At 46.9% G+C, this 27,142-nt stretch overlaps 2 protein-coding genes across 25 annotated transcripts in view; both read left to right on the forward strand.

Moving 5' to 3' along the window:
• Positions 1-1,560, forward strand: part of IRAK2 (interleukin 1 receptor associated kinase 2) — a 58,395-nt gene extending 56,835 nt beyond the window's left edge. For both annotated transcript variants that reach the window (XM_033865420.2, XM_033865421.2), the window contains one exon: positions 425-1,560. In XM_033865420.2, the coding sequence (XP_033721311.1) occupies positions 425-537 (113 nt within the window). In that variant the 3' untranslated portion in view covers positions 538-1,560. The remainder of the gene's footprint in view (positions 1-424) is intronic.
• Positions 1,561-4,982: 3,422 nt separating this feature from the next.
• The window catches only part of LOC109551430 (putative deoxyribonuclease TATDN2), a 46,484-nt gene continuing 24,324 nt past the window's right edge, over positions 4,983-27,142 (forward strand). For 19 of the 23 annotated variants that reach the window (XM_073787678.1, XM_073787685.1, XM_073787688.1 and 16 more), the window contains exons 1-8: positions 4,984-5,678; positions 5,813-6,205; positions 11,158-11,652; positions 17,220-18,089; positions 20,447-20,574; positions 21,790-21,973; positions 22,391-22,566; positions 22,730-26,612. In XM_073787678.1, coding sequence (XP_073643779.1) covers positions 5,819-6,205; positions 11,158-11,652; positions 17,220-18,089; positions 20,447-20,574; positions 21,790-21,973; positions 22,391-22,531 — 2,205 coding nt within the window. In that variant the 5' untranslated portion in view covers positions 4,984-5,678; positions 5,813-5,818 and the 3' untranslated portion in view covers positions 22,532-22,566; positions 22,730-26,612. Of the gene's footprint in view, positions 5,679-5,812; positions 6,206-11,157; positions 11,653-17,219; positions 18,090-20,446; positions 20,575-21,789; positions 21,974-22,173; positions 22,271-22,390; positions 22,567-22,729; positions 26,613-27,142 lie in introns of those variants that run through there. The other 4 variants (XM_073787699.1, XM_073787698.1, XM_073787697.1 and 1 more) reach the window with 3 other exon arrangements.

Here is a 27,142-nt window from a genome sequence, read left to right on the forward strand (position 1 = left end):
GACCTTGGGGTCCAAACACACCAGGTTTCCTTCTGAAATAAAAATTCGGAAGGCCTTTACAATTCAGCGTCCTCATCCCCTGGTAAACGTGGCTCTGTGAATGTCTCAGGCTCTGACCTTTCCTGTTGTTCCTCCTCCCACATGGAGGTGAGTGGAAGAAGAGAGGGAGAGTGTAAGCTTCATTCTAACATTGCCCCCCACCCCCAGGGGAGAAGCAGGGAAGCCCCTCCTCTCTGAAAGGTGGGGGCAGGTGACAGGCCTTCCCTGAAAAGGCAGAAGCAATGACAATGCTCATTCCACTCAGGGCCTGATTCAGAAGTCCGATTTAAGTGAAAAACTCTGACCAAGTCTGACTTTCTAAGAATTATAACAACTGTTTCCAAATACCTTTTGTTCAAGTTCTTTACTTTCCATTGAATGTCAGCTACAGAGACTTCGTGGAAAATTGAGATCAATGAGGCCAAAAAGAAACTGATGGAGAATATCCGGCTCTACAAAGAAGAGAAACTGGATAGCATTGAGCTTTTTGGCCCTTGATGACTCGAACCCTCGTCCTCCATTGGAAAAATGAACGTCAATCGAGAAAAAGGTCTAAGGAAGAATCAAGATCTCCCAGGAAACACCAAACATCAGCTTCCCTTGGGTGGCGGCAGAGACATTTCCATTCTACCAGAGTGAGTTAGGGGAGATGGGACCTCAGCTTTCAGAGACACAAAAATCCACGAAGTCCTCTTTGTTTCTGAGATTCGTCAATCAGAGCTCTGGGTTATCAGGAGACTGAAGGGGAAACCCTGATACATGAGCCCAGGACGTGGGCGATTTTGTGGTTCCGTGGAGCATGTGACGATAACCACCCCAATAGATGCCATTGCCTGGCTCTCACCCTTGACAACCGATTGAGCATTCTGAGCGCTGATGGAACTTTCCAAAGCTAAGATCTCTGGGTAATATTTGCTACCAACCGCCTGCAAACTTCCATGACCTTTACATGAAAGACTTTCAACTTGTGTCCCATTTCGGTTCTTCACTCCCTCGTCAAGGTCTCAAGTTTTACAAATGCCAGACACCTGGCAGAAGGCTCTGGAGGTTTTCTGCTTTCTCTTTCAGAAATATTGCAGCCCACAGATATTTATTTAATGCCCACTCTACACCTTTATCCTCCCATTCCACTAATGCTAATATTTTAAATAGAGTTTTTATTTAGAGAGTATGTATTATTTATGGCTGTAGATAAAGAACCAGGAGAACTAGGTTCATGTTTGATTCTGCTGCTAATTTAATTTCTGGAACCTCAGTTTCCTTGTAAGTAACATGCATTCATCCTCCCTCCCTGGGCTGTTGGGGAGGAACGGGTGAGACATGGCTGCAGAAATACTTTGAAAATGCACTTGTCCTGTTTTGTTAAATAAATTTTTAAAAAGACATTAAGCGTTTATTTTTGTCATGTACCTAACATTTATTGCAGTGGGTATATTTCTGAAAAGTCACGTTGCAAGTCTTTTTAAATTCAGCGTGTCCTATTTTATTTTTATTTTTTAATAAATTTATTTTATTTATTGATTTTTGGCTGTGTTGGGTCTTCGTTGCCGCGTGTGGGCTTTCTCTAGTTGCGGTGAGTGGCGGCTACTCTTCGTTGAGGTGCGCGGGCTTCTCATTGCGGTGGCTTTTCTTGTTGCGGAGCACGGGCTCTAGGCGCGCGGGCTTCAGTAGTTGTGGCTCGCGGGCTTAGTTGCTCTGCGGCATGTGGGATCTTCCCGGACCAGGGCTCGAACCCATATCCCCTGCATTGGCAGGTGGATTCTTAACCACTGAGCCACCAGGGAAGCCCTTATTTTTATTTATTTATTTATTTTTGGCTGCGTTGGGTCTTCATTGCTGCACACAGGCTTCAGTAGTTGTGGTGCTTGGGCTCAGTAGTTGTGACTTGCAGGCTCTAGAGCGCAGGCTTAGTAGTTGTGGCGCATGGGCTTAGTTGCTCCACGGCATGTGGGATCTTTCTGGACCACGGATCAAACCCGTGTCCCCTGCATTGGCAGGTGGATTCTTAACCACTGTGCCACCAGGGAAGTCCCACCCTTGTCTTAAACTCTGGTGGCTGTGAGGATTCAACCAGAGTCCGTGTTATGTGCCCTGAATATGACCTGGCGTGTGGTAATCACCTTAAAATTATGAGCAGTATGTTTCCAAAGTGTTTCGAGCAATACAGGACAGTTGCCAATTGGGTAATATTACCCAGACAGATTTGCATTTCTAGACCAGGGCTTCACAAATTTCCGAAGAGGTCAGAGAACCACTTTGAGAATCTATGAAAGCTTTGGACCTTCTTCCTCCAGCAAGCTGTAAATTCATACATACACAATTCTGTGTATGAATTCCAGGGGTTCATGAGCACCAAGGTGTCTTTCCATGAATTCCTAGAGGGAACGCCTGACTTTTTTTAAGTTAATAGATGCACTCAGCAACAAACAAAAAACCCAAACAGTACAAAAGATTACATGGGGGATTCCCCACTGGGATCTTAGTTCCCTCATTTCTTCTTCTCAGAGGCAACGGCTGTTACTAGTTTGGGGATTCTTCCAGAGATGATAAAAAAAATGTTTTTAAAAAATCTTTGTGCACAACTTCATTAGTTATTAGGGAAATGAAAATCAAAACCACCATACAGAGAGACACCCCTGGGGGAAAAATATCTTCTAAAGAGATTTCTGAGAATGACCGGAAATTCCAATTAAAATGAGATAGATTTATTTTGACAAATATTGCAATACTAACAACATTTCTCTGAATGTGGGTACTACTAAGAGCATTCTAGTGACTTTATCATGTATGTTAAAAATTAAACATTTGTCATCTGTTTTGTCATTTCTATCAGGTATCTAAAATAAATTTTATTAGGTATTAGAAAAAATCGAAACCACAATGAAATAACCACTCACACCTGCTTGGACGGCTGGAATAGAAAAGACAGACAAAAACAAGCGCTGGGGCTTCCCTGGTGGCGCAGTGGTTGAGAGTCCGCCTGCCGATGCAGGGGACACGGGTTCATGCGCCGGTCTGGGAAGATCCCACATGCCATGGAGTGGCTGGGCCCGTGAGCTATGGCCGCTGAGCCTGCGCGTCCGGAGCCTGTGCTCCGCAACGGGAGAGGCCACAACAGTGAGAGGCCCGCGTACCAAAAAAACAAACAAACAAACAAAAAAACAAGCGCTGGCAGGGTTGTAGAGAAATTGGAACCCTCATACATTGCTGGTGGGGTTGTAAAATGGCCAGCCACTTTGGAAAAGTTGGAAAAGTTAAACATAGTTTCCATATGACCCAGCAATTCCACTCTAGGTATCTACCTAAGAGAAATGAAAACATATTCATACAAAAACTTACACACCAGTGTTCATAGCAGCAATATTCATAATAGCCAAAAGGTAGAAACAACCCAAATGTCCATCAAAAGATGAAAACAGAATGTCGTATATCCATACAATGTACTATTATTCAGCCATAAAAAATGAAGTACTGATACATGCTACAACATGGGCAAACTTGAAAAGATAATGCTAAGTAAAAGAAGCCAATCATATATTGTATGATTCCGTTTTTGTGAGATGTCCAGAACAGGCAAATCCATAGAGACAGAAATTAGCTGTGTGTGTGTGTGTGTGTGTGTGTGTGTGTGTGTGTGTGTGTGTGTGGAGGGGGAGTGGTTTGGGGGGGGAAGTGGTAATGATCACAAGATTTTAGGGTGATGAAAAGTTCTAAAATTAGATTATGGTGATGGTTGCACAACTCTAAATGTACTAAAAAAATCAGAATTATATATCGTTGAACTTTATGGTATGCAAATTATATCTCAATAAAGCAGTTAGAAACACACAAATACAGAGTGGTTACTCTCAGGCATTTAAAAACATTTTATCTCGAGGCTCCACTCGTCTCTCATTTATTATTTTTTTGCTGTACACAGGGTATTTTCATTCAATCTGGAACGTGTGTTTTCTCACATCTTTCTTGGCCATTCTTCCTCAACAGTACTTTTGGAGCACTTCATTCTTTTTGCCCGGTATTCCATTGTATGGTCCTTCTGTAATTTACGCAACTAGCTTCACTTGCTGGGTACTGAGATTGTTTCCATTCTTCCTGCTCCCAATGGTGCTGCCTTCCAAGGAGGTTTCACCAATACGGTGATGTATGGAAGTGCGTTTCCCCACATCCTCAACTACGAAGCATGTTATCACGCTATTTGATCTTTGCTAACCTAATGGGTGAAAACATAATTTTATTTGTACTCTAAATGACTGAAATGGACCCATTTTTTCATATGTTAAAATGAAATCTAACGAATTTCGTGATGTGCTTCGTTCATCAGTTCATTTCCTTTGCCCACTGAAATATCTTATTGCCAGAGTTTTTACATAGTAGGGACATCAGCCCTTTGCCACGTGTTCCAAATGTTTTTCCAAGTTTGTACCTTGTTTTTAACTTTTATATTTTTTGCCAGAAGGATATTTTACATTTTTTGTAGTCTTTTTTATTTTTTCTCCCGTAGTTTCTAATTTCTAATTCCAATTCTGTCATTTTCTGTGTTTTGTCACTTGGTCTCTGTAAATGGAGTGATGATGCTGGTGTGGTTTCGATGAGCGTATCTGGATCTGAAGGCGTCCTGCTAAGGGGGACAGCGCTGAGTGGCAGGGAGCAGCCCTAGGGAACCCGGCTCCCCTTGTCCCCTACCCACACCAACGGCAGGCCTGAGGAACTGCGGCCCGGCCTTAGCTTCGCGCTCTTCGAGCCAACATGAGTGGCTCTGCCCCGGCTAGCTTCCGACCAATGGACGAGCTTCTTAAGGCGTAGGGTCCCGCCTCCAGACCTCCTGGCCAAACGGAAAGCTCCGTCTTGCTTGGAGTCCCGCCCCTTGCCGATTTGACCAATAAGCGCCCTCCCTTCAGCGCAGGACCCGCCTCCTCCGCCCGTCCGGCTGCAGACCTCACTGCTCATTCCGGTAGGCGGGCGCAGCGGCGGCCGGTGTGGTCAGAACTCGGGCGGAGGCAGGGCCGGTGCCGCAGGTCTGGGGCGGGCGGCGAGCGGACGGCCGGGGCAGGGCGTCAGGCCGGTGTAGACTGCGGGGCCGACTTTCGGGCCGCGGGAGCAGGAACGGAAGGCGGGGCGGGGCGGACCGGGGAGGAGGCGGACTGGGGCGCCACCGGCTTCTGAGGGGCGGCTCGCCCCCTTCCGGCCCGGGGCTGGTCGGCGGGGCCGCGGGGGCAGGGCGGGCTGCGTGCCGGGTCTGGCCCTGCTCTGCGGCCCGCGCTCGGCGTTTCGGGCCTCCGGGCCCCTCCGGGCCGCGCGTCCGCCCAGGGACTGCGGGTCTGGCCTCCAGGTGTGGACCTAGCAGCGCCCTGTAGCCTTCTTAAGCGCTGACATCTGCGAAGGGCTTTGTATTGTAAACTCAGAGCGCGTCGTAGTCCCGGAAGCGCTTTGACATCCCCGAAGTAGCGCTGTGCAAACTGAAGCGCTTGGTAATCGCGGAAGCACGTTGTGGGCTCGGAAACCAAATCGAACGAAGCCTTTGGTAAATCCTGGGACCTTCTGGACTTCTCCGAAGCGCTTTGGAATCGCAGACATTCGAAGCGCTTTGACATCTCTGAAACCTTGAGCACTGTGATGGGCAGTGGAAAGAAGGGGGAAAGGTCAGTGAAGCCAGCCCCTGGCTCTGACCTACTGGCCTGCCCTCCCTCGGGGAGTCCCGGGATAGCGGGAGGCTGAGGAGGGGCAGCTATAGCAGGAGTGGTGGTGGATTCCCGGCCCCCTCTTCACCTTGCAGGTGCCCATGGCGTCGGAGAGGCGCAAGGTCAAGTACCACTGGAGCAGCCCTTCGGAGCGGAGTTCCCGCAAGCGCAGCTGCCTCCGGGAGCCCAGTGATGTGGCCCCCTCCAGCCAGCCAGCTCACAGCTCTGTGTCGCGTTCTGGAGGGGCCAGCAGCCCCAAGCGCATGAAAACCCAGAAGGAGCATGGTGTGTCCTGGGGCTCATCCCGCCGCAGAAGTTCCTCCTCCTCCTCCCATTCCTCTGGCCCAGGTGTGGGTGGGGCCGTCTCCAAAGGAGGCCTGAATCAGAGCTCAGGAGAGTTCCTTTCGTCAGGGGGATCCCCTCTGTGCCCTGCCAGACCTTCTCTAGAAGAAATGGCTTCTCTCCAGGAGGAAGCCTGCAGCCTTAAGGTAAGTGGCCCCGACTCCTTGCAAATGGTGAAGCCCTTTCCACTTGGCTTGAGATGTTGGAGATGGGAATTTTGGTGAAAGGATACTAAAAAAAAAAAGACCAGGTCTCTTAAGATCTCTGGGGTCTCCCCAGGGGAGAGCAAAGTGGAAGACGTCAGAGGATGGCCTGAAGGTCGGTGGAGAGGTAGTTTGCAAACTTGGCAGCATTTTGGAACTACTTTAAAATCCTTGCGCCTTCCTGCCACCCTGATGAGGTTATGCTGGGGTGTGGGCGGAGCTGCCAGGTATATATAAATATTCCTCAGGTGCTTGTAACCCACAGTCAGTCCGGATGGAGGCTCGCTGCGCTGGGAGGTAGATGGCGTGCCCCGGAGACACAGATGTATGTTATTTCGGTTGTAAATTTAGGGAATTGTGCCCTGTACTTAGAAGCACAGAACCAAGAAAAAGAATTTGGTTCTTGGTGTGGCTTTTCACCAAGGTTATGGTATCCAGCACGTTGGGGTTTTGCGTGGTGGGGCAGGGTTTATTTTGGAGGTTCAGCGTTTAGTTCCCCAGTGGGAACACACAGGAGGATTTCATAATACTGGGGGGCAGACTGAGGAGTGCTTCATGGACGAGGTGCAGTTCATCCACTCATTTGTTTTATGTTAACTCTTATTTTTTAATTTTTAAAAATAAATTTATTTATTTGTTTATATTTGGCTGCGTTGCGTCTTCCTTGTTGCGCGCGGGCTTTCTCTAGTTGCGGGAGCGAGGGCTACCCTTGATTGTGGTGCACGTGCTTCTCATTGTGCTGGCTTCTGTTGTGGAGCTCGGGGCTCTAGGTGCGTGGGCTCAGTAGTTGTGACTCACGGGCTTAGTTGCTCCGCAGCATGTGGGATCTTCCCGGACCCGGGATTGAACCCATCTCCCTTGCATTGGCAGGCGAATTCTTAACCACTGCGCCACCAGGGAAGCCCAATTTTATGTTAACTTTAAAAAAAAAAAAAAAAAGATTAAGTTTTCTCGGCGTGTGCGAGTATGTGTGTGTGTATGTATGTGTGACAAAGTTGATCGTGAGTTTGGAAAGGTTCTGTCTCTTGCAGTCACTCTGCTGCTTCCAGGTTAGAGGGAGGAGAGGCGCCCTAGTTTATGTTACTGGCTACTGTGTGAGCGTCATCCGTCTCTTTAATCAGGTCTTGAACAGATATTTATCTAGGGCCTGGTTTGTGCCAGGCAGTGTTTTGTAGTTGCCTGGGATTTGCTTTCTAGGTTTTGGAGGTCTGGGCCTTCAGAGGTGGGGAGGAGTTCTGTGTGTGAAGGAACGGAGGAAAAGTCTTACTTGGGTGAGATGGGCTGCCCCTAGATAAAGTTATAAAAAAAAACCCAAACGCAGCCGGAAGGAAAGTAGTTTGTCCTTAAGCCTTTGCTCAGTGGTTTCTTACGTGGAACTGAGAAGTGAGGCTGTATTTAGCTCTGTATCCTCTCTGGCAGGCTGTTGTTTTTAGGCGAGGTGCTCCAGGTGTTTTCAGCGTGGCCCTCACAGTCAGAACTCTTGTGGGCACACTGAGTTTGTTTTTTTGTTTTTTTTGCGGTACGCGGGCCTGTCACTGTTGCGGCCTCTCCCGTCGCGGAGCACAGGCTCTGGACGCACAGGCTCAGCGGCCACGGCTCTTGGGCCCAGCCGCTCCGCGGCATGTGGCATCTTCCCGGACCAGGGCACGAACCCGTGTCCCCTGCATCGGCAGGCGGACTCTCAACAACTGCGCCACCAGGGAAGACCCACGCTGAGTTTTTTAAAAAAATTTAATGGTGAGCTGAAAAGCTTTGTCTTTGACATAAGAATACTGAATATGACTCAAATGTAAATGAGGTAAATATGAGGCTAATTTCATCTTGTCATTAATTCTTGCTGCAGCTTCAGTGGTTCTGGGTACAGGGTGAAACTGTCAGCTGATTAAAAGTAATGGCAATAACAAGATGAGGAGGCACGGAGGAATGTAGCTTAGTGTCTCAGGTGTGCTGCATCCTCCGCTCAGCTGTCCTGTGGGGCTGGAACTGGAGAGTTGAGGGTGTGGCCTCTCTTCCAGGGTGGTCTAATCCAATCACAGACGCACTTTTCTCTAATTTAGGGCTAATGGGCCTTGTTTTGCCCCAATTTAATGGTTAGCCATGGAGCGATGAGTAGTCTGGTCCTGTCTCAGAAGTCTTGGGTTCTGCTGATGCCTTGCGCTCAGTCATAAGCGCTTGAGTGAGGATTGTGTGCCGGGCATTCTGTTGGACGGTGGAGCCATGAGATGGCTTGTAAGGAGCGTCCAGTCCGGAGGGAGGGCTGCAGAAGTCACAAGACTGCCTCACCAGGTGGTTTGGTGCAGCAGAGATTCCGGAATGGAGGCCGGGGAGCTAGGTTGGGGGCAGCTTGCTGTACGGTGTTATGAGCCAAGGGAATTTAGATTTTATTGTAAGCCATTAGGGAGCTCTATACAGGGGGAAGGCAGATTTGCGCTTTTGGAAGATCACTCATGTTGGATAGAATATGAGGGTGTTGATGGGATCGATCCCAGCTGTCCTACTCTAGTACTGCTAAGGGCTCTCCTTAGAGGGTGTTAGTTTGAAAACAAGATACAGTACTTTACTCATATTTTAAAAAAAGGACCTAATTAATTAATTAAACATCCTTATTGGAGTATAATTGCTTTACAATGTTGTGTTAGTTCCTGCTGTATAACAAAGAGACTCAGCTATACGTATACAAATATCCCCATGTCCCCTCCCTCCCTACACTCATCTTGATAAATTTGAAAATGCTTCTCTGACCTTCCCCTCTCTCTGCACCTCTTCCCCCCTTTTTTTGCAGTCATTTGCACACTTGTTTATCTATTAAGTACAAAGTCCTGTCAGCAAGCACTGCTGAAGGGCATGCACAGAAACGGCCTATTCTCCCCCTTGGGTCCTCCCAAGGTCCCCTCACCACTCGCCTACCGTCTACCCACCCATCCGCCTGCGCTTCTGCATTTGCTCTGTAAACATTGAGGGGTACACACTTACCTTCATGTGTCCCCCTCAACGCAGAAGTCTCTGTGCTAGGTCATGGAATATTCTGAGGGGAAGATGTTTGTGTTAGTTCATTCTGGCTGCTGTAACAAAATGCCTCAGACTGAGTAGCTTATAAACCACAGAAATTTATTTCTTATAATTCTAAAGGCTGGAAGTCTGAGATCAGGGTGCCAGCTTGGTCAGGTGAGGACTCTCTTCCGGGTCACAGTCTTCTCTTTGTGTCCTCACATGGGAGGAGGAGGCAAGGAAGCTGTCTTGGGGCCCCTTGACTAGGGCACTAATCCCATCGGTAAGGGCTCCACTTTGATGACCTAATCACTTCCCAAAGGACACACCTAATACCATCACCTTGGGGGTCAGATTTCAACATAAGAGTTTTGTGGGGAACACATTCAGACCATAGCTAGACTGGGCATTTTGGAATCAATAGAGATTCCTTCTGGCCAGCCTCTCCTTGTTTGTGCCTTATTACCTCCAGGATGATTGTGAGGTTTTCTCAGATTCTGATGGTAGCTGATGATCTTTGTTTACTTTATAGAGAAGGTTAAATGTGTCTGTCATGAGCATCTTCACCTACCTTAATTTTAGTTTTTAGTATGACATACCCAAATTTTTAATTCAATTTAGGGAAGGAAGAGTGGAAGGGAAAATTGAAGCTTTATGATGTGCTGGAGCTTGTCAAATATGAGTCTCAATATTTGACCTCTAGATGCTCACATAATCCTCAGTCTTGTGAGGTGGGCCTTGTTATCTTTTTTTTTGTTGAGAAGTAAAATCATGGTTATGCTAAACCCTTGAGATTTTAATCTTTTTTTTTTGTTTTTTTATAGAAGTATAGTTGATGGCAGTGTTACCTTTACGTATTAGTTAACAAATACTTAGATATCAGTCAACACATATTTGAGCACCTGCTCTGTGTAGGCCCTGGGAAGATGAGACTCAGAAAAGTTAAATGACTTGACCAAGGCCACACAGCTTGTACGGGGCAGAGCTGTGGTATAATCTCAGATGAGTCTGACTTCAAAGCCAGTGTTCTTTCTGCTGCTGCCCTCTGTGAGCATGTGCTCCTCCTGACCCAGTGTTAGGTGTGAGGGGTGGGGAGATGGAGAGGGCAGGATCCTTCCCTTGAGGAGCCCTCTGCAGGGTCACGCAGCCCAGACACAAGAGAGCATTGTGCGTTTTGGCTTTTGAGGGATGAAGCTTTCACGAGTGGTCCTGTCTCCTGCATCTTTACTCAGCGGATGTCCAGTGCTTGGGTGCAAGGCTGTGCTGGGGCTGGAGGTGCAGAGAATAAGGCAGTTCATCACAGTGCAGTGTGTGGAGTGTTGTAACAGGGATATTTGAAGTACGAGGCATCAGAGGACTGAGTGACTAACCATCGGGAAGGTCCTCACAGAAGAGGTGTCATTTGAGTTCTGTTGATGGCCAAGGCAGAAAAAAGGACTTTCAGGCAACAGGAACAACGTATGTCCAAAAAGTGTCAGGAAATGCTGGTGTGACGCTTGGGGCACTGCTTTTTCCTGGGGCCCTCCTTTCCCCCTTCTCCAGCGTTTTCCTCATTCCCAGAACACCTGGGTGTGTGGAGAAAGGTGGGAGGTGATGCTGGAAGGAAGGTTGGGGGCCAGCCTGGGGAGGAAGGCTTCCGGGGTCACACTCAGGAGTCTGGGATGTATCCTGCAGGCAGATGCAGAGCCGATGAAGGGTTTTAAGCAGAGGTGTGACGTTGCCAGATTGTAGAACTCCTTGGGGCACCTGTAGAGAAAGGATGGAGGGAGGGAGCAGGCTGGGAGCCCCTGAAATTGTTAACAGTGGCTGACAGTGCTGAGGGCTGGCATGACATCTCCACTGATGTCTCATTTGCCCAGTGCTTCATATAGGAAATCACCTTTCATAATGTGTCATTTTCCTTCCAGGTTGATTCCAAAGATAGTTCTCGTAACCCCATGGATTCTGAATTTGCAGCTGAAGCTGAGGTTCAAAATGACATAATTGAGGAGCCAAACAAGGTCCAGAAAAGGCAGAGGGATAGACTTCGAGACCAAGGCTCTACCATGATCTACCTAAAGGCCATCCAGGGCATCCTGGGAAAGTCGATGCCAAAAAGGAAGGGAGAGGCTGCCATGAAGGCAAAACCCAACACGGCAGAGCGCGCCAGCCACGGAGAGGGGCCAGCCAGGAGTGTCACCACGTGTGCTCCTCAGAAAGAGAAAAGGTCTGCCCCAGAGGTCAGAGCGGAGGAGGAGAAGGATGTGCCGGAGAAGAGCAGCTTCTGGGACAGGAGAGTGGTGATAGACCCTCAGGAGAAACCCAGCGAGGAGCCCCTGGGTGGCCGAAGGACGGTCATTGACAAGCGCTGTCCAGTCCTGGAGTTTTTGGATGACTCTGACGCGCACATAAACGGCCAGAAAGTGAGTCAAGCTCATGCCAAGCGTGGGGTTTTGAGTTCTGTTAAATGTATTTGGTCTTTTTAGTTTGATCCTGAGTGTTTCTCATTCAACACTGTACTTGACTTACCCAGGGCTCCAGGGAGCAAATTGTTGGTTCTCTTCTAACATAGCTTTCAGAGTTATTAAGAAACCTTAATTCAGTGCTGTTTTTGTTTTAGGATTTATATGTTTGTTAAGACATAGATTTGCCTGTGTAACAAAGGCCAAATAACAGTGGCTTAGAGAAAACAGAAGTTTGCTTTAAGGAGGATGGCTCCACAGTGTGGGGGACTGGGGTGTCTTCTGCTCGATTCTCTGCTGCCCCTCAGCAGTTTCTATCTTGCGGTCTGAGCTACTGTGACCATGCTCAGCACATTACGTTGACATTCCAGCCGGGAGGAACAGGAGAAGAGCATAGTACATTACCTCCCTTTTAAGAGTTGGGCTCAGAAGCGGTCCCCATTCTATCTGCTCATATCTGTTGACAAGAATCTAGAAACCTGGCCAACACCTGCAAGAGAGTCTGCAAAATTCCAGACTAATTTCCATCTGGGAAGCTTTACATTCAGATAAACTTTTATTGCTGTAGAGGAAGGAGAGAGTGATACTGAATGATATTGGAGGGAAACTAACGGTTATTAACACTGCTTATAATTCGGAGGAGAAAAGCACTCCTCTGTTGTACGCATCTCCGCCCATCCTTCACTACCGCTGCTTGGAGGTAGCCCCTTTCGTCTCTTTTAACTCTCGCTTCTAGTACTTACCTCCATATTTCTAAGTAATTTTTCATTGTTTATTTTTTGAAAATGTAGACATCTGTGGACTTCCTACTCAGGAAATGAGAATTTAGTTCTCTACACTTCGACAGTACCCACGCCCGTAAATGTATCCTCTCTCCCTTCCTGCAGCTCCCTGTATTATAATACCATTTTTAGCCAAATCTATTTGATTTATTATCACCATATTCATAGCTGAGTTACTTAGTATACTCTGATTACATTTCCTTTCTTACAAAAGTTGATTTTCCTTGGAGTTCATCTTACCTTGTTTTTTCCTTTAGTTTCTCTGTTCCTGTGACTATGACTGTTTTGTCTCCAAATTGCTAGTACCGTAAAATTCTTCTCAATGTTGTCAAAATAAGTAATCTCTTCTCCACCTTTTTTTTCAAGGTATAGCCCTGTTAATTGTTTCCTTAAGATTCCTTTTTTCCTCTGTCTCTTTTCGTCTCTGCTTTCTTTATGAATAATTAAGGAGAGTGTATATAATGATAATATATACTCTTAAAATTTTTGACATACTTAATATCTAAGAACACTGGCTTAGTCTTCTGAGTATTCCTTTTTTACAACATCCGGTTCTTGTTTCTCTGAGAATATGAATAAAGGTTTGTTTTGAAGTTTTCTTTCTGCACTCCTGAGTTTCCTTCTGATTTTTTTTTCCTAAATATTTTGGTTTCTGTCTTTTGTGATAGGGCTTTCCTCAGGTGTTTTGGGTATCTGTTCATATTTTAAAAATGAAGCTTTAAAAAGCCAATTGGAAGTTCTCAGTGCCTGGAACGGCTTGCTAACTGCTGCCTTGAGCATAGGTGATAACCTGTGGACTCCCAGTTGGGTCTGTAGCTTTATCCTCAGGGGCTGCTAGGGGTCCCTGGGACAAATCTTCCAGTGCTCTGACCAGGAGCACACCTCTGGCTGCTAGTGTTTTAGGGGTCAGATTGAGGGAGGTGCCTGGGTTCTCACTGTCCAGCGTGTGATGGTCTCTCACCCTCCGCTATGTGTCTGTTGTCCCTGATTACTCCACAGTCTCCGTGGTTTAAGTTTTCCAAGTGTGAACCTTATCTTTTGCTGGGTGGGGAAGGGGCAGACCCATCTGTACAGGATGGGAGCAGGGATCTGGGGATCTAGCTTCACAAGTTCTCTTAGTTTCATTTCCAGCTTCACCTTCATTTTGAGAGGTCTGGTACCTCCAATTCCTTAGTCTTCTGGGGTCCTGTAGTGTGATTCAGCATGTTTCTGGGTTTTTCTCATTGCGGGCCTAGGTTTTGGCCATCTGCGATCTGCTTATCCAGCAACTGTTCATTTATCTGCTTTCTAGCATCAAATTTTTATTTAATTTGCTTTGCTGTTTATTCTGTATGCTTTCTCTTTGTAGGTTTATGCTTTTTCAAGTCCATTTCCTGTAATTTTAAGGGTTTTTGGGCGGGGAGGACAAAACCCACATGTGCTGTATTTAATTGGAAATCCCAAGAACAGTAGGTTTTGTAAACTACATTTCCCACCAAATATACAATGTTTGTGTTTCCTGTCTAACACAGATCATTGTTTGGCTGCCTGGAATTCCAGGATGAACATTCCATGGATGAACTTTCCAAACTTATATACCCAAACTTCTATTTGTCAAACTGGACATTCAGATTATCTGTTGGGTATCTATTTGGGGCAGCATGATACGCTAGGTCAACAGATGAGTGTTGGGATCAGACATCTGGGTTCAAATCCTGGCTCTGTCCCCCTAAACTGCAGTCTTGAGAAAGTCACTTAACCTCTTGGAGCCCCAGTTTCTTCCTCTGTATAAAAGGTATGGTTCTTTAAATGTTATCACGGACTCATACAGGGATCAGCAAACTCTGTAAGGGGCCAGATAGTAAATATTTTAGGCTTTTTGAGCTTTTAAGGCCTCTGTTGCAACTATTAAACTGTGCTGTAGTAGCATGAAAGCAGCCATAGATAATATTTAAGTGAATGGGCCTGCCTATATTCCAGTAAAACTTTATTTACACCAACAGGCAGTGCATTGGATTTGGCTTGTGGGTCACAGCTTGCTGAACCCCGAATTAATTCATGAAAATCCTTTGCTCAGTGCCTCGAGTATAGTAGACTCTCAATAAATGTAGATTTAAATTTTACCATATGGGCTTGAAACTTAGGCAGTCTTGAGTATAGGTAATCTCCGATTTTCCCAAAAAGGAAATCCGAAAACATTTTCCTGGCCAACTTGACTATCTAAAGCCTTTCAGGGTCTTAGATGACGTCATCATAAGTCTGTTTATCATATATATTTCTAGGTGGATGTGCATTTTTGAAGTCACTTTTTTCCCCACTCTGCCATTTTTCCTCCAGCCTCACATTTCATTAAATAATTTTGTTAAACCTTTTCACATGTTTCTCTGACATGGTCTTTGTTGTCGCTGGAGTTACTTTTTGTGTTATGTAATATGGTTTCCTGAACTTCCCTGATGATAAGAATGAAAGAATCTGACTCAGGAGGTCTGAGATGGGACTGGGGAATTGGTATTTTTTAACAGATACTCTCGGATGATAGAGAAGTTTGTGAAGCAGTCAGAGGACATCTCTACCCTTCCATCTGAGTTGGAATTTTAACTGTTATTATTTCTATTTAAACTTCTTATTATGGGATATTTAAAACATTTATGAAAATTACCCACATACCCATCACTCATCTTCAATAAGTATTAACTCACTGCCAATCTTGTTTTATCTCTGTATCCCTTTTCTCTCCACAAATTATTTTGAAGCAGATCCCACCTACCGTATCATTTCATCCATAAATATTTCAGTGTGTATCTGTAAAATTAGATACAGGATCTTTAGGGAAAAAAACAGGCATAACTACAGTTCTGAGCTCTCCCTCTGCCCTCTCTCTCCTCCAATCCTTTTTTTTTTTTTTGGCCGCACCATGCGGGATTTGGGATCTTGGTTCCCTGACCAGGGATCTAACCCATGCCCCCTGCAGTGGAAGCATGGAGTCTTAACCACTGGACCACCAGGGAAGTCCCTCCCCACAGTCCTTAATAGCATCAACTATCCAGTCAGTGATTAAATTTCCCTGTCTCATGATTGTTTCAGTTTTTTTGAAACAGGATGTAAGAGTCATGTGTGTCAGTTTCTAAATGTGTTAAATCTCTTAGTCTCTGTAGATTCCTCCTCCTCTCCCCTCCCCAACCCGGCGTTGTTATTTATTTGTTGTTAAAATAAATGAAAGGTGTCATTTGAGTTGCAGAATTTCCTGCACATGAGATCTTACTGATGCAGTGTAGCACTTTTTGAATCTGTATTGGTCTGCCCGTGGAAATTCTATCCCACCTTGCAAGTAGCTGTTCCCATTGCATTCAGTTTGTGTTGTTCAGTTTTTGGAGGTATATTTTTGGGAGCCCAACAGTGTAACTATGTCTAATTATGTTTTAGGTTACTTTTTTAGGAAATATATTTACATTGTTTAAAAATAAAAATGTTTTTAGTGAAAAATAGCTTTCTAGCTGGCCCTGTGTTGCCCTACTCCTTCACCTGGATACCACTTTATACATGAGTGTTTTTCCAGTGTAATTTTATGCATAACCACTTACCATACTGCTTTTTAAAAAGTTGTCTTTTAAAAAAGTAAAAACAATCTTGAAAAGCTTTGTTGAAAATGATGTCCAACACAGAACTGTGAGGTCATACCCGCAGGAATAATTATTAACTCTGTTACCTTTTTTTGCTTCCCATCTCCCCATCTTTTTAAAAGAATGAGCTTAGAGAACCTCTTTAAACATCTCAAATTAGCTTGATTGAGATTTGTTTGGGGTCATTTTTCTTTTTCAAATAGAAGAGTACATCTTGTAATAGAAGAGACTTTGTGGGGACTTGAATATAAAACAGACCCCTCAGAAAAGGGAGCATCATTTTGGGGAGAAACCCTTACCTTCCGTGTGGGCATTTTTTGTAATTTTAATCAGATTAACTTTTGTTTTTGAAAAAAATGGTGAGTTATATTTTGAAGAGCTAGATTGCAAACATGTTAATTATGTGTTAGTGTATGCGATAGACATTTTATTTGTTCACGTGTGCTCACATGTGAACATGTCAGGCACTTGGTGCTGGCACCTATGTGTGACTTCTCTAGCATGTGGTCGTGGGTACTCAGACATCATGTGGTGGTTGGCCTCTCCCAGAGGAGCAAACAGAGAGAACCAGGGGAAATAGCAAGGCTGCTCTGACGTAGCCCTGGAAGCTGCAGTGTCCCTTTTGGTTCCATCAGTTACAATACAAGTTAGCCCAGTTTCAAGGAGAGGGGTCACAAACCCCATCTTACAGTGGAGAGTAATATCAAAGAATTTGCAAACACATCTTGAAACTGCTACAACTGTGTGGTTGTACATTTTGAATGTGTGAGAGACCTGTTGTTAAGGATGAGACGCTGGGTGCTTCTTTTCTTTAAAACCCCCAATACACTGTGTGTTCTAGAGAGCAGTTTTCCCCAAGAGGGGTCTTCAGAAAGGGAATGTAGGCACAGCTTCCCTTTCAGGGATGGCATATGAGACCATGAGCACAAATGTATTCCCTGAAGCTGACAGGACTGTTCCTAGTTGTAAGCTGGCTTGCTTTCTGGGAATAATAAGGAAAACAGGTGACAGAGTGAGCAAAGGATCCCATGCAAAGCCATCATCACGGCCAGAAAAGCAGCCAGGACTTCTGTTCTGGAGGTGACTGAGCACAGGAGGCTGTCTTCACATAGGAAGAAGGCTAACCTGTTTCTTTTCTTTTCTGCAGCCTAAAGACCGGGAGGTGGTGATGGAGCGCACCTCTTCAGGAAGTGACTGGTCCGACGTGGACGAGATTTCCACAGTCAGATTCTCTCAGGAGGAGCCCATATCCCTGAAACCCTCAGCGGTTCCAGAGCCTTCTCACTTCCCCACGGATTACGTCATGTACCCGGCTCACTTGTACAGCAGTCCCTGGTGTGACTACGCCAGCTACTGGACCAGCGGTCCCAAGACCCCCGGCTACCACTCCGTGGGCAGTGGCGGCAGCGACACGGTGCAGGTGGAGAGGAGCGGCCAGGGCTCTTCCCCCCACTCAACGGTGAGCCCCCAGCACAACTCCAGAGAGCCCCAGGCCGCTGAGGAAGGCAGATCCCGCAAGTCGCGTTCATCTCGTTTCTCCAGAAGCTCGGAAGAAGAAGAGGTGAAGGAGAAAAGAACATTCCGGGAGGACATGCCACCACGTCCGTGTGGAGGACCCGCATCTAGCTCCCTGCCCAGGAGCCGTCGGGAGCCCAGGTTGGAGGGTTTCATCGACACCCATTGTCACTTGGACATGCTCTATTCCAAGCTGTCATTCAAAGGGAGCTTCACAAAGTTCAGGAAAATTTACAGCAGCTCCTTCCCTAAGGAGTTTCAGGGCTGCATCTCCGACTTCTGCGATCCTCGCACACTGACAGATGGCCTCTGGGAGGACCTGTTGAAAGAAGATCTGGTGTGGGGGGCCTTTGGCTGTCACCCCCATTTTGCACGTTACTACAATGAGAGTCAAGAAAGAAATCTTCTGCAGGCCTTAAGGCACCCCAAGGCCGTGGCATTTGGGGAGATGGGCTTGGATTACTCTCACAAGTGCACCACGCCTGTCCCGGAGCAGCACAAGGTAATGTCGTCCTTAGTTTGCTGACAATCTATTATTTATTTAGTTCCTCTTTTAGTTGTTGAAACACACGGGTTGCTCTGCTTTTGGAACTAAAGAGTTTAGAGTCTCTAAAAATGTGATTGCTGTTAGCCAGACCCTGTAGATGTCATTGGTCAAATGCTTCACAAACTGTTTCTTACCTTTCAGCTTCATTAAGCAAGAGGAGGGGCTTAGGTGCTGAGTGACTTTTACAGCTAATGATACAGATGTTAAAACTTCCGTCCCTTCTTGGGAAGCAGCACGTTGTGTTTGTTTAATTAAACAGTATATTTTTATTCTAGTTTTAAAGTTAGTGTGCCCATTTCAGAATATTTGAAAAATACACAAATGTGTAAAGAAGATCATTTCCCATTCCATCAGAGACAGTGACCATTACCATCATAAGACTTTTCCCTCCCAGCGGGCTGCATTTACTCTTGTGCTTCACCTGGCTCCCCAGGGAGGACAGATGCTCCAACCCAGGCACAGTTCCTGTCCCCTACCAGTTCTTCTTAACGTTTTTGAAATTCAATTTTTTTTTTTTGCTGTTTGCGGGCCTCTCACTGTTGTGGCCTCTCCCGTTGTGGACCACAGGCTCTGGATGCGCATGCTCAGCGGCCATGGCTCACGGGTCCAGCCGCTCCGCGGCATGTGGGATCCTCGCGGACCGGGGCACGAACCCGCGTCCCCTCCATCGGCAGGCGGACCCTCGACCACTGCGCCAACCAGGGAAGCCCGAAATTCATATTTTTAATGTTGCTGTCCCTTGGAGAATTGCAAGGGACAATTGGTGGTATGTCTTACAAGCACCTGTCATGGAATCAAGGAAATGTGTGTTGTATGCGTGTGCTTTTTAAAAAAGAATTTAGGAAAGTTAAAAAGAGAAAGTTACAGATTTGAATGTTTTTTCCACTGTGAAAATGTTCCTGCTTCATTGAACGTGCTTTGAAAAATAGGCTTTTTAACAGCTATGTTGTATTCCATCCCAAGGCTATAATAGTTTGAGTACTCAATAGTTTGAGTACTTGCGTACTCAAGGCTATAATAGTTTGAGTATTCAATAGTTTGAGTATAATAGTGTTGAGTACTCAAAGGAGAATTTTTTAGAAGCGAAAATTAAATGTTGGAATCAGAATCCATTGCAACCTCTTGCCTCTGGAGGAGTTCAAGGAGGGTTGATGTGTTGGGGAGGGATACTGCCGGCTGTAGGTACTGGCACTAGCTCATCTTTAAAGTCCTTGGCAAGCATTCTATGCTGTTGGTTCCAAGGGTCACTTTGCTTTAGTTGAAAACACTGGTTAAAAGTGAGTTATATCAGAACTGGTATTGGCGCAGTGCCACTATTTTGAGAAGAGGCAGTATAAGTGTTGGACTTGAAAATGTCATTCTCAAGTGAACACCACCTGACTCAAATTACCAAAAGCATCTTCTTATTTGATGTTAAAAATTCAAACACAAATGATATTGCACAATTGAAAAAGCTACTCGTGAAAACATAAAGTTTAAGTTGAGGTAATTTCTTTATAATGAATTAGTATTTTTGTTCTTTTTTTCTAAACCTGAACTTAGAAAGAATAAGAATAAGGAAAGAATAAGAGGAAAGAATAAGTTCTAGCCCTACTTTTTTCTTTAAAATTATTAGCAACTGGTATATTTTACTACTGAAGACTTTTAAAGTAGCTAGAGTTTAAAAAAAAAAAAAGTAGTATATCTGTAGATATTCACCTAGAAGGAGATCTGATTTTGGTTAAGTAAAGAAAGCAAGCTGCAGGAAATATGTATAGTACTTATTCTTTCCACAAATACTTGAGCACCTTCTGAGAGTCAGGCATTTTACAGACGTATACATGGCAACTTTTTGCATAGGAAAAGGTGTGCAAGGTGATGGATTACCTCTTGGGAGTGGGAGTGGAGGCGGGGGCAGTGAAGGGGAGGACACTTGTAGTGGTGCTCTTGAGCCCAGCCCAGCCCTGCAGCCCCACGTGAGCATTGCCTAGTGGTGGCTGTGTGGACAGCCTGGGTTCAGATTTGCATTGTGGTGCTACGGTTTACCAGCTGCAAGTTACTTGACCTCATTTGGAGCCTCAGTTTCTTTGACTGCATGATGGGCTAACAGCAGTACCTATCTTGGGGTGCTTGTGAGGCTTACATGTTATAATACACCTAAATAATAATACTACCTAGTAAGCACTCGGTAAGTGTTAGCTATTATTATGCATTATAGAGTTTAAAAGTAAAGAAAATTGAAGAAGACAGTGGGGGTTGTGCAGTGGACCGGCTGTTCTGGGGGTAACAGACATCCAGAGTGGCCCTAACCCACAGGTGTTGTCTCCTCCCAGGTGTTTGAGAGGCAGCTGCAGCTGGCCGTGTCTCTCAGGAAACCCTTGGTGATCCACTGCCGAGAAGCTGATGACGATCTGCTGAAAATCATGAAGAGATTTGTGCCTCCGGACTACAAGGTTCACAGGTGAGAGTCGAGGACTTCAGTGGGCAGATGAAGTGAACATGTTTCTCTGTCTAGGACGTTCGTGGGAAGACAAATTCAGTGAGGAGTGGATTGATGATGTTACATCTTTACATAGAATCTTTTCTCAAGATTAACTATCAGGTTGACCCATGTGAAATTTCTGATATTTGACCATTTTTTAACCTAAAAAACGGCAACTTCATATGGTTTGAGCTAATACCCTAAATCACTGTGACCCCCGTTGCATGAAGCAGGCTGTAGTGGAGGCTCGGTTCGCAGAACTGAGAGCTGTTGGTCTTGGGAGAGGTTGCTGTGGGTCCAGTGACTGAGCACACAGAGAACATTCCAGGGCACCTGAAAAGAAATTTTCTCTCCTACTTTGAATTTGAAAGCTCATCCCTCTCCACTTCGCCCACCCGCAGTTAAAGTCCAAGATGTATTTTCTCTAAATGGTATCTAGGGGTTCTCCAGTTTGGTAAACTCACCAGCCTGCCCTGGTGTGTCTGTCCTGGGCATGGGCTTGGCTTGGGGGGCCCTGGGGAGCAGTGGGAGACAGTCAGCTGGCGGCTCTGCAGAGGGCGTGGGGCTGAGGTGGGCACAGGGTGCCCTGGGAACCAGAGGAGAGGCCCTTAGCTGCGTCTGGCTACAAAGAGGTCAGGAGGTGATGCCCACTGGCACTTTCATGACGGGTAAGATGGGTTAACTGGAAAAAACAGGGAGTCTAGAACGCGAGCCAGGTGGTGCCAGGTGGCCGAAGGGGTGAGGTTGTTAGGCCTCTAGAGCATTGCCTTCCAGGCGCCCAGGCAGAGAGAGTGATGCCTCTGAGTGGAGCCGCCACCAGAGACGAGATGAGGCACAGTCACCCAGCCCTTCTGGACTAACGTGTGCTGTACTAAGAACATGAACAGACACAAGGTTAAGAGAAGAAAATTCACCTGTAGGCCACTCCCCAGTGTTTTTAGTTTTTGTTTCCTTCTGGTTCATTTGATTACATGGACGTAGTTTTTACCTACTGTAGTTGTGATCCAGATGGGCTGCAGTTTTTAATTCTGCTCCTGACTGTGTTGGCTGTGAGTCCTTCCCTTGGATGCAGTCTTTGCATTTCTGAGAACTTACCCACCAAAAATAACTTAAAAGGTGAAATGTCCAGAGGGAGTTGGGAGCTTCTGCAGAGGGGATTATGAGAGCCCTGATCTGGAATTCTCTTCCTTGCAGGCATTGCTTCACCGGCAGCTACCCAGTCATTGAGCCCCTGTTGAAGTACTTTCCCAACATGTCCGTGGGCTTCACAGCGGTCCTGACATACTCCTCTGCCTGGGAGGCCCGGGACTCTCTGAAACAGATCCCGCTGGAGAGGATCATCGTGGAAACTGATGCTCCCTATTTCCTGCCTCGACAGGTAAGGGTGTCTTCAAGCCGAGTTGAGGCACTGAGGAGAGAGGGTGGGAGGTGTGCAGTCCCCCTTGCAAGGTTGGCAGGAACAGAGCCACAGTACCTTTCTAGGTCCCACCCTTGGCTGTGTAGATGTCTCCTCTCTGTTGCTTTGCAGAACCAAAGTCTAGGGGGCTGAGAAGCTGAAGGGTAACCACTCTCTTCCAGGCAGTGCAAAGCCCTACCCTGTAGAGGGTAGTCCAAGGAAGCATGGGACCCTGCTCACCCAGAGCCCCCCTGACTGGGACTCTCCCTGCACCTGCAGGTAAAGGGGTCTCTACACAGCTCCAAAGAGGCCCTGCTGGGGAAGGGCCGGGGAGGGAGTTGTGCGTGACAACTCTGCACAGAAGGCACAACGATATCCAGAATGCTTGGTGTCTTCCAGGTTCCCAAGAGCCTTTGCCAGTACGCCCACCCAGGCCTGGCCTTGCACACGGTTCGAGAGATTGCCAGGGTCAAAGACCTGCCACTCGCCCGCACCTTGGCCACCCTGCGTGAGAACACCTGCCGCCTCTACAGTCTTTAAGCAGAGAGGGTGCCGTCAGGAGTCTCCCAGAAAAGGTGATAAAAATCACATTACATAGTTTTTAAAAACCAGGACAAAAATGACTTTGGCTATATTTTTTAAACGTAGAGCATGTAGACATAGGGTGAGCAGTGAACCTGGTCTGTCTTGAGTGAACTCAGGTGTAACCTTCATCCTTTTCTCTTCCCCACCCTCCAGGATGACCAGCGGCCTGACAGGAGAAAGGCCGTGTGAGCTCTGCCTGTGTGTCCCTGCTCGAGGATGTTTGAGAGCCCGCTGGGATGGAGGACACCCGGACAGGACGTTTCCTGAGACCTCGTCGGAGGCTTCCGCTTCAGGCTGGTTGGGGGTGGGGCCGGCGTGCGGGGGGCTGGCGAGGGGTTCGGGCTGGCCTCCCGGCTGCAGTGCTCCAGGGCAGCCTGGGAAGAAGAGGAGGCTGATGTGAGGGCACAGCGAGCTTGCCCGCCCAGTGCCTGCCTCCGCAGCTTGTGGTGCGAGCAGTCTGTGAATAAAGTCACACTGCTCCTCAGCTAAGTGCACGTAGGCGTGTAGCTTGGTTCCTGGTTCTCCACTGTCAACACGAACCCCCAGTGGGAGATCTCCTCTGGGGGACATTTGCCAGAGACCTGTGTTAGAGGCTGATGCTCCTGCGGCCAGAGAAGGCAGCCCCTCCCTTCCCTGCGTGACTCTTCAGTCTGGCTCTCACTGTTGCTGTGTCAGCTCTGAGTTGGCACTGGTGGAAGGACCTTGGCTGCTGGTCTCACTGGTTCCACTGCCATCAGTATGGAGGGGCCAAAGGGGTGCTCATGGTCCAGGGAAAGTCCTGGCCGAGGAACATCTGGACAGACTGGGGGACTTGAGGAGGAGGAAGCCTGCTTGAGGAAGACGACCCCGAGGAAGGTGATCCCACTTACCGAGGTCCCCAGGGCTGCAGCTCAGTTGTGTTAAACTGACAGGGTCCAGTCTGCAGCAGATGCTGTCTGCTAGTCTGCTGTCAGGGGGTTCCAGCTGCCCTGTGCTCCACTCTGCCCCCTTCTCCTGGAGCACTGGACCAAAAATACTTCTGTCTCATCTCATGTAACAGCCCCTTGTGTGCCCCATCCAGGTCGAGAGGTAAACCAATTTAATTTTCCAAAGCTCTGCTGGCACTGCCCAGCCCTGTTCTATTGCCTATGCAGAACAAGAGGCCTGGTGTCCATGGATCTCCCGTTCCCCGTCCTGGGGCTCTCCCTTGCCTTGGCCTCTGCTGCGTCCTTTCTCCGTGGTGAAAGTGAGAGCCACTCCTTGGACTTTGAACAGCCAGGTCATCTCAAGTTCTGAGCTGTGCTCTGCTCCCTGCTGGTGCCTTCTAAAGGTGTGTTCATTACAGGCCCTGGAAGGTTATGACGGTCAAGAGTTAAGAGTGAGGATGCTCTGCATTTGGGACAGAAGGATCCTTTATTCCAACCTTCCTCAGTGCGACAGGCCACTCTGAGTCCCTTGTCTGTTTCTTGGAGGCCAATAGCTGAAATCGTAAGATCCAGTGCTTATGTTGGATGCCTCTAGGTGTTTGTGGAAGGTGCTTTTGAACCTCGTAACCTGCAAGGGAATGGACTTTGCATTTCATATGTGGTATTTCCCTCTTGCCCCGGTACCCAAGTTGCTGGCCTGGGAAGTAGGCCTTAATTCAGTGTCGACCTTCCATGGATCAGCTGTGTGTCATCTGTGCCGCAGATTTGGCAAATCCGGGGCCTTGTTCTCCTGCTTGGAAGATTTGGAGGACTAAGGATTTCACAGTGCTTTGTTGTCACCCAATGAACTGTCCCTTATCCATCTCTTTCACAGCAAGGCCTGTACATCACAACTGCCTCCGAAGGAAACCAACCGGGCCTGTGTTCAAGGACTAAGAGTGATAACTCAGTGGATGTCTCTGAGCCATTGCAGTCTCCCTGCCAAAGTAAAGCACAAGGTGCTATATACTTTTATCTCCAGGATTTAGGATTATCATTTCTGTTGCACAGTGAAACATTACCTGTGTGGGAGTGAAAGCTGGTTGGCATTGTTTTTGGATGGCTGACTTGATTGTTTCTGCTGTGTTGCCGGAATGCCTCTGTATCTCTGCCCCCTCGCTCCCTTTGACCATCTCTTTCTGAAAATAAAGTGATGGATCTTCAGCCAACTCCCATGGTCTCCATGTTCGTTTATATTTCTCAGAGTGTTAACGATGGTTTAGTTGTTGACTAGCTTTGTAACCTAAGAATCCAAAGGTCTGGAGACTTTCAAAAATGTACCTGTGCCTCAGCAAAATTCAACTGGAAAGGGCTTCCCTGGTGGCGCAGTGGTTAAGAATCCGCCTGCCAATGCAGGAGACACGGGTTTGAACCCTGGTCTGGGAAGATCCCACATGCCACAGAGCAACTAAGCCCATGCACCACAACTACTGAAGCCTTTGCTCTAGAGCCTGCAAGCCACAACTGCTGAGCCCGTGTGCCACAACTACTGAAGCCCGTGCACCTAGAGCCCGTGCTCTGCAACAAGAGAAGCCACCGCAATGAGAAGCCTGTGCACCGCAACGAAGAGTAGCCCCCTCTCGCTGCAACTAGAGAGAAGCCTGCACGCAGCAACGAAGACCCAGTGCGGCCAAAAATAAATTAAAAAAAAAAAAAAAAAAAAAGATTTGCTAAAAAGAAAATTCAACTGAAAAGAAGAATCCCTGGTACCTTCTTAAAAGTTCTGCCTTTGAGCATTAACTCTCATTTTACTGCCTGGAAACACCCAGATACACTGCTGCTTCTTAGCAGTGAAAAATACATAGACACCTTTGTTCCAGAGCAACGCAGTAGGAGGAAGAAAAATTGAGTACACGAGGGTGTTGTTGATGACTCGGTTGTACTGTGGGCTTTGGACTGTGAACTCTGATGCTGCTGGGTAAACTTTGGAGGAAATTCTGTTTCACTGCTTGCAGTCAGTCTTCCAGTTTTGTCCTAAGGTATCCTTGAACACAAGTAAGTGCTCAAGCCCAAAGTAAACCCGTCAAAAGGGAGGCTCTGTTCCAAGAATGGTAAAGAAATTTGGAATCTGTTGATGCCTCATGTCAGATGCACAGTCATTGGTTTGCGTATTTCCAGCACATTACTCACTGTCTCAGCTCTGTCCCAGCTGGACATATGGCAGCTATGTCCACTGGACACAGTGATAATCTCTTTGTGGCTGGAAATCTGCTCTTGGCTTTTCTCGTGTTTTACATCTCTCTGTATTAAGTTTGGGACCAATAGTAATCATTTACCGTGAACACTTTCATTTTTGCCTCAGGCATTTCTGTAAGATCAGGGCAAAGGGCCACTGAAGTGTACGGTGCTTGAATAAAGTGTCCAGGATGGCAGCAGAACTGTCAGTCAGTAGCCAGGCAGCCCTGTGCTCCCTGAAAATGCTCATTTGTCGACGATGTTTGGAAGTGGATTCAGACTAAAGGAAGGTAGCCAAGCATGGATCTCTATTATTCTGTCTGTACACCGTCGTAAGAGAATTTCTTACCCCTCTGTAAGTGTGTAAGATGTTAAACACGGGCTTCCCTGGTGGCACAGTGGTTAAGAATCCGCCTGCCAATGCAGGGGACATGGGTTTGATCCCTGGCCTGGGAAGATACCATATGCCACGGAGCAACTAAGCCCGTGCTCCACAACTAATGAGCCTGCGAGCCACAACTATGGAGCCCGAGTGCCACAACTGCTGAAGCCTGTGTGCCTAGAGCCCGTGCTCTGCAACAAGAGAAGCCACGACAATGAGAAGCCCTCGCACAGCAACGAAGAGTAGACCCCGCTCGCCACAACTAGAGAAAGCCCACGCACAGCAACGAAGACCCAACACAGCCAAAAATTAAAACAAATAAATTAATTAAACAAAAGTTAAATACATGAGCTGTTATACTAATGTACTGGGTATATTATAAAATAAAGTTTTTTATAAGGAGGGTTTTTTTTTTCTGCAGCAAATATCTTTCTCAGCCCAGGGGTATATACAGCTGCTTCAGAGAACCGGAAGTTAGTGGTATTGGGAAGTGACACGTGCAGGAACAGGTCCAAGAAGGCCGACGTGGGACCAGGTTTGAAATGCTACGTTTTCTCAAGTGTGTTGCCTGTTTCCTGTGATCACTTTTATTTCTGCTGGTTGTTGACTTGAAATTGTCCTCAGCCCACTCCAAGTTGACCCCGTGTATTATGAAAGAAAATGAAAAACAGAAACAGAAGGAATCCCTAGGACCCTAAGCAGCAGGGCAAGAGGGTGACATTGGTAGAGAAGCAGCCGAACGTGGGGGAGTGGGGGCCTAAGCCCACAGCTCTGGGTGAGTCGGAAACGTGTTTGATATGTAACCTTGGGAAGTCACTAAATTCCTCTGAACTTCAGTTTTCCCGCTCTGAAGTGTGTCTGTTGTGAAAATTCACTGAAATTACTTTAAGTTCATGTAAGAAGTATTTAGAACAGTGCTGGTGCACAGCAAGAATGCTGTAAATGGTGGCTATCAGGATAATTGAATGTCTTCTATGTGCAGGTGTCCTCGTGGGACATACCGTGTTCAATCTTGACAGTGACCTGGGGAGGTGGGTGTTTTACATGGGAGGAGCCTGAGAAGTT

Source organism: Tursiops truncatus, chromosome 10 (genome assembly GCF_011762595.2).
Source record: "Tursiops truncatus isolate mTurTru1 chromosome 10, mTurTru1.mat.Y, whole genome shotgun sequence".
NCBI lineage: Eukaryota > Metazoa > Chordata > Mammalia > Artiodactyla > Delphinidae > Tursiops > Tursiops truncatus.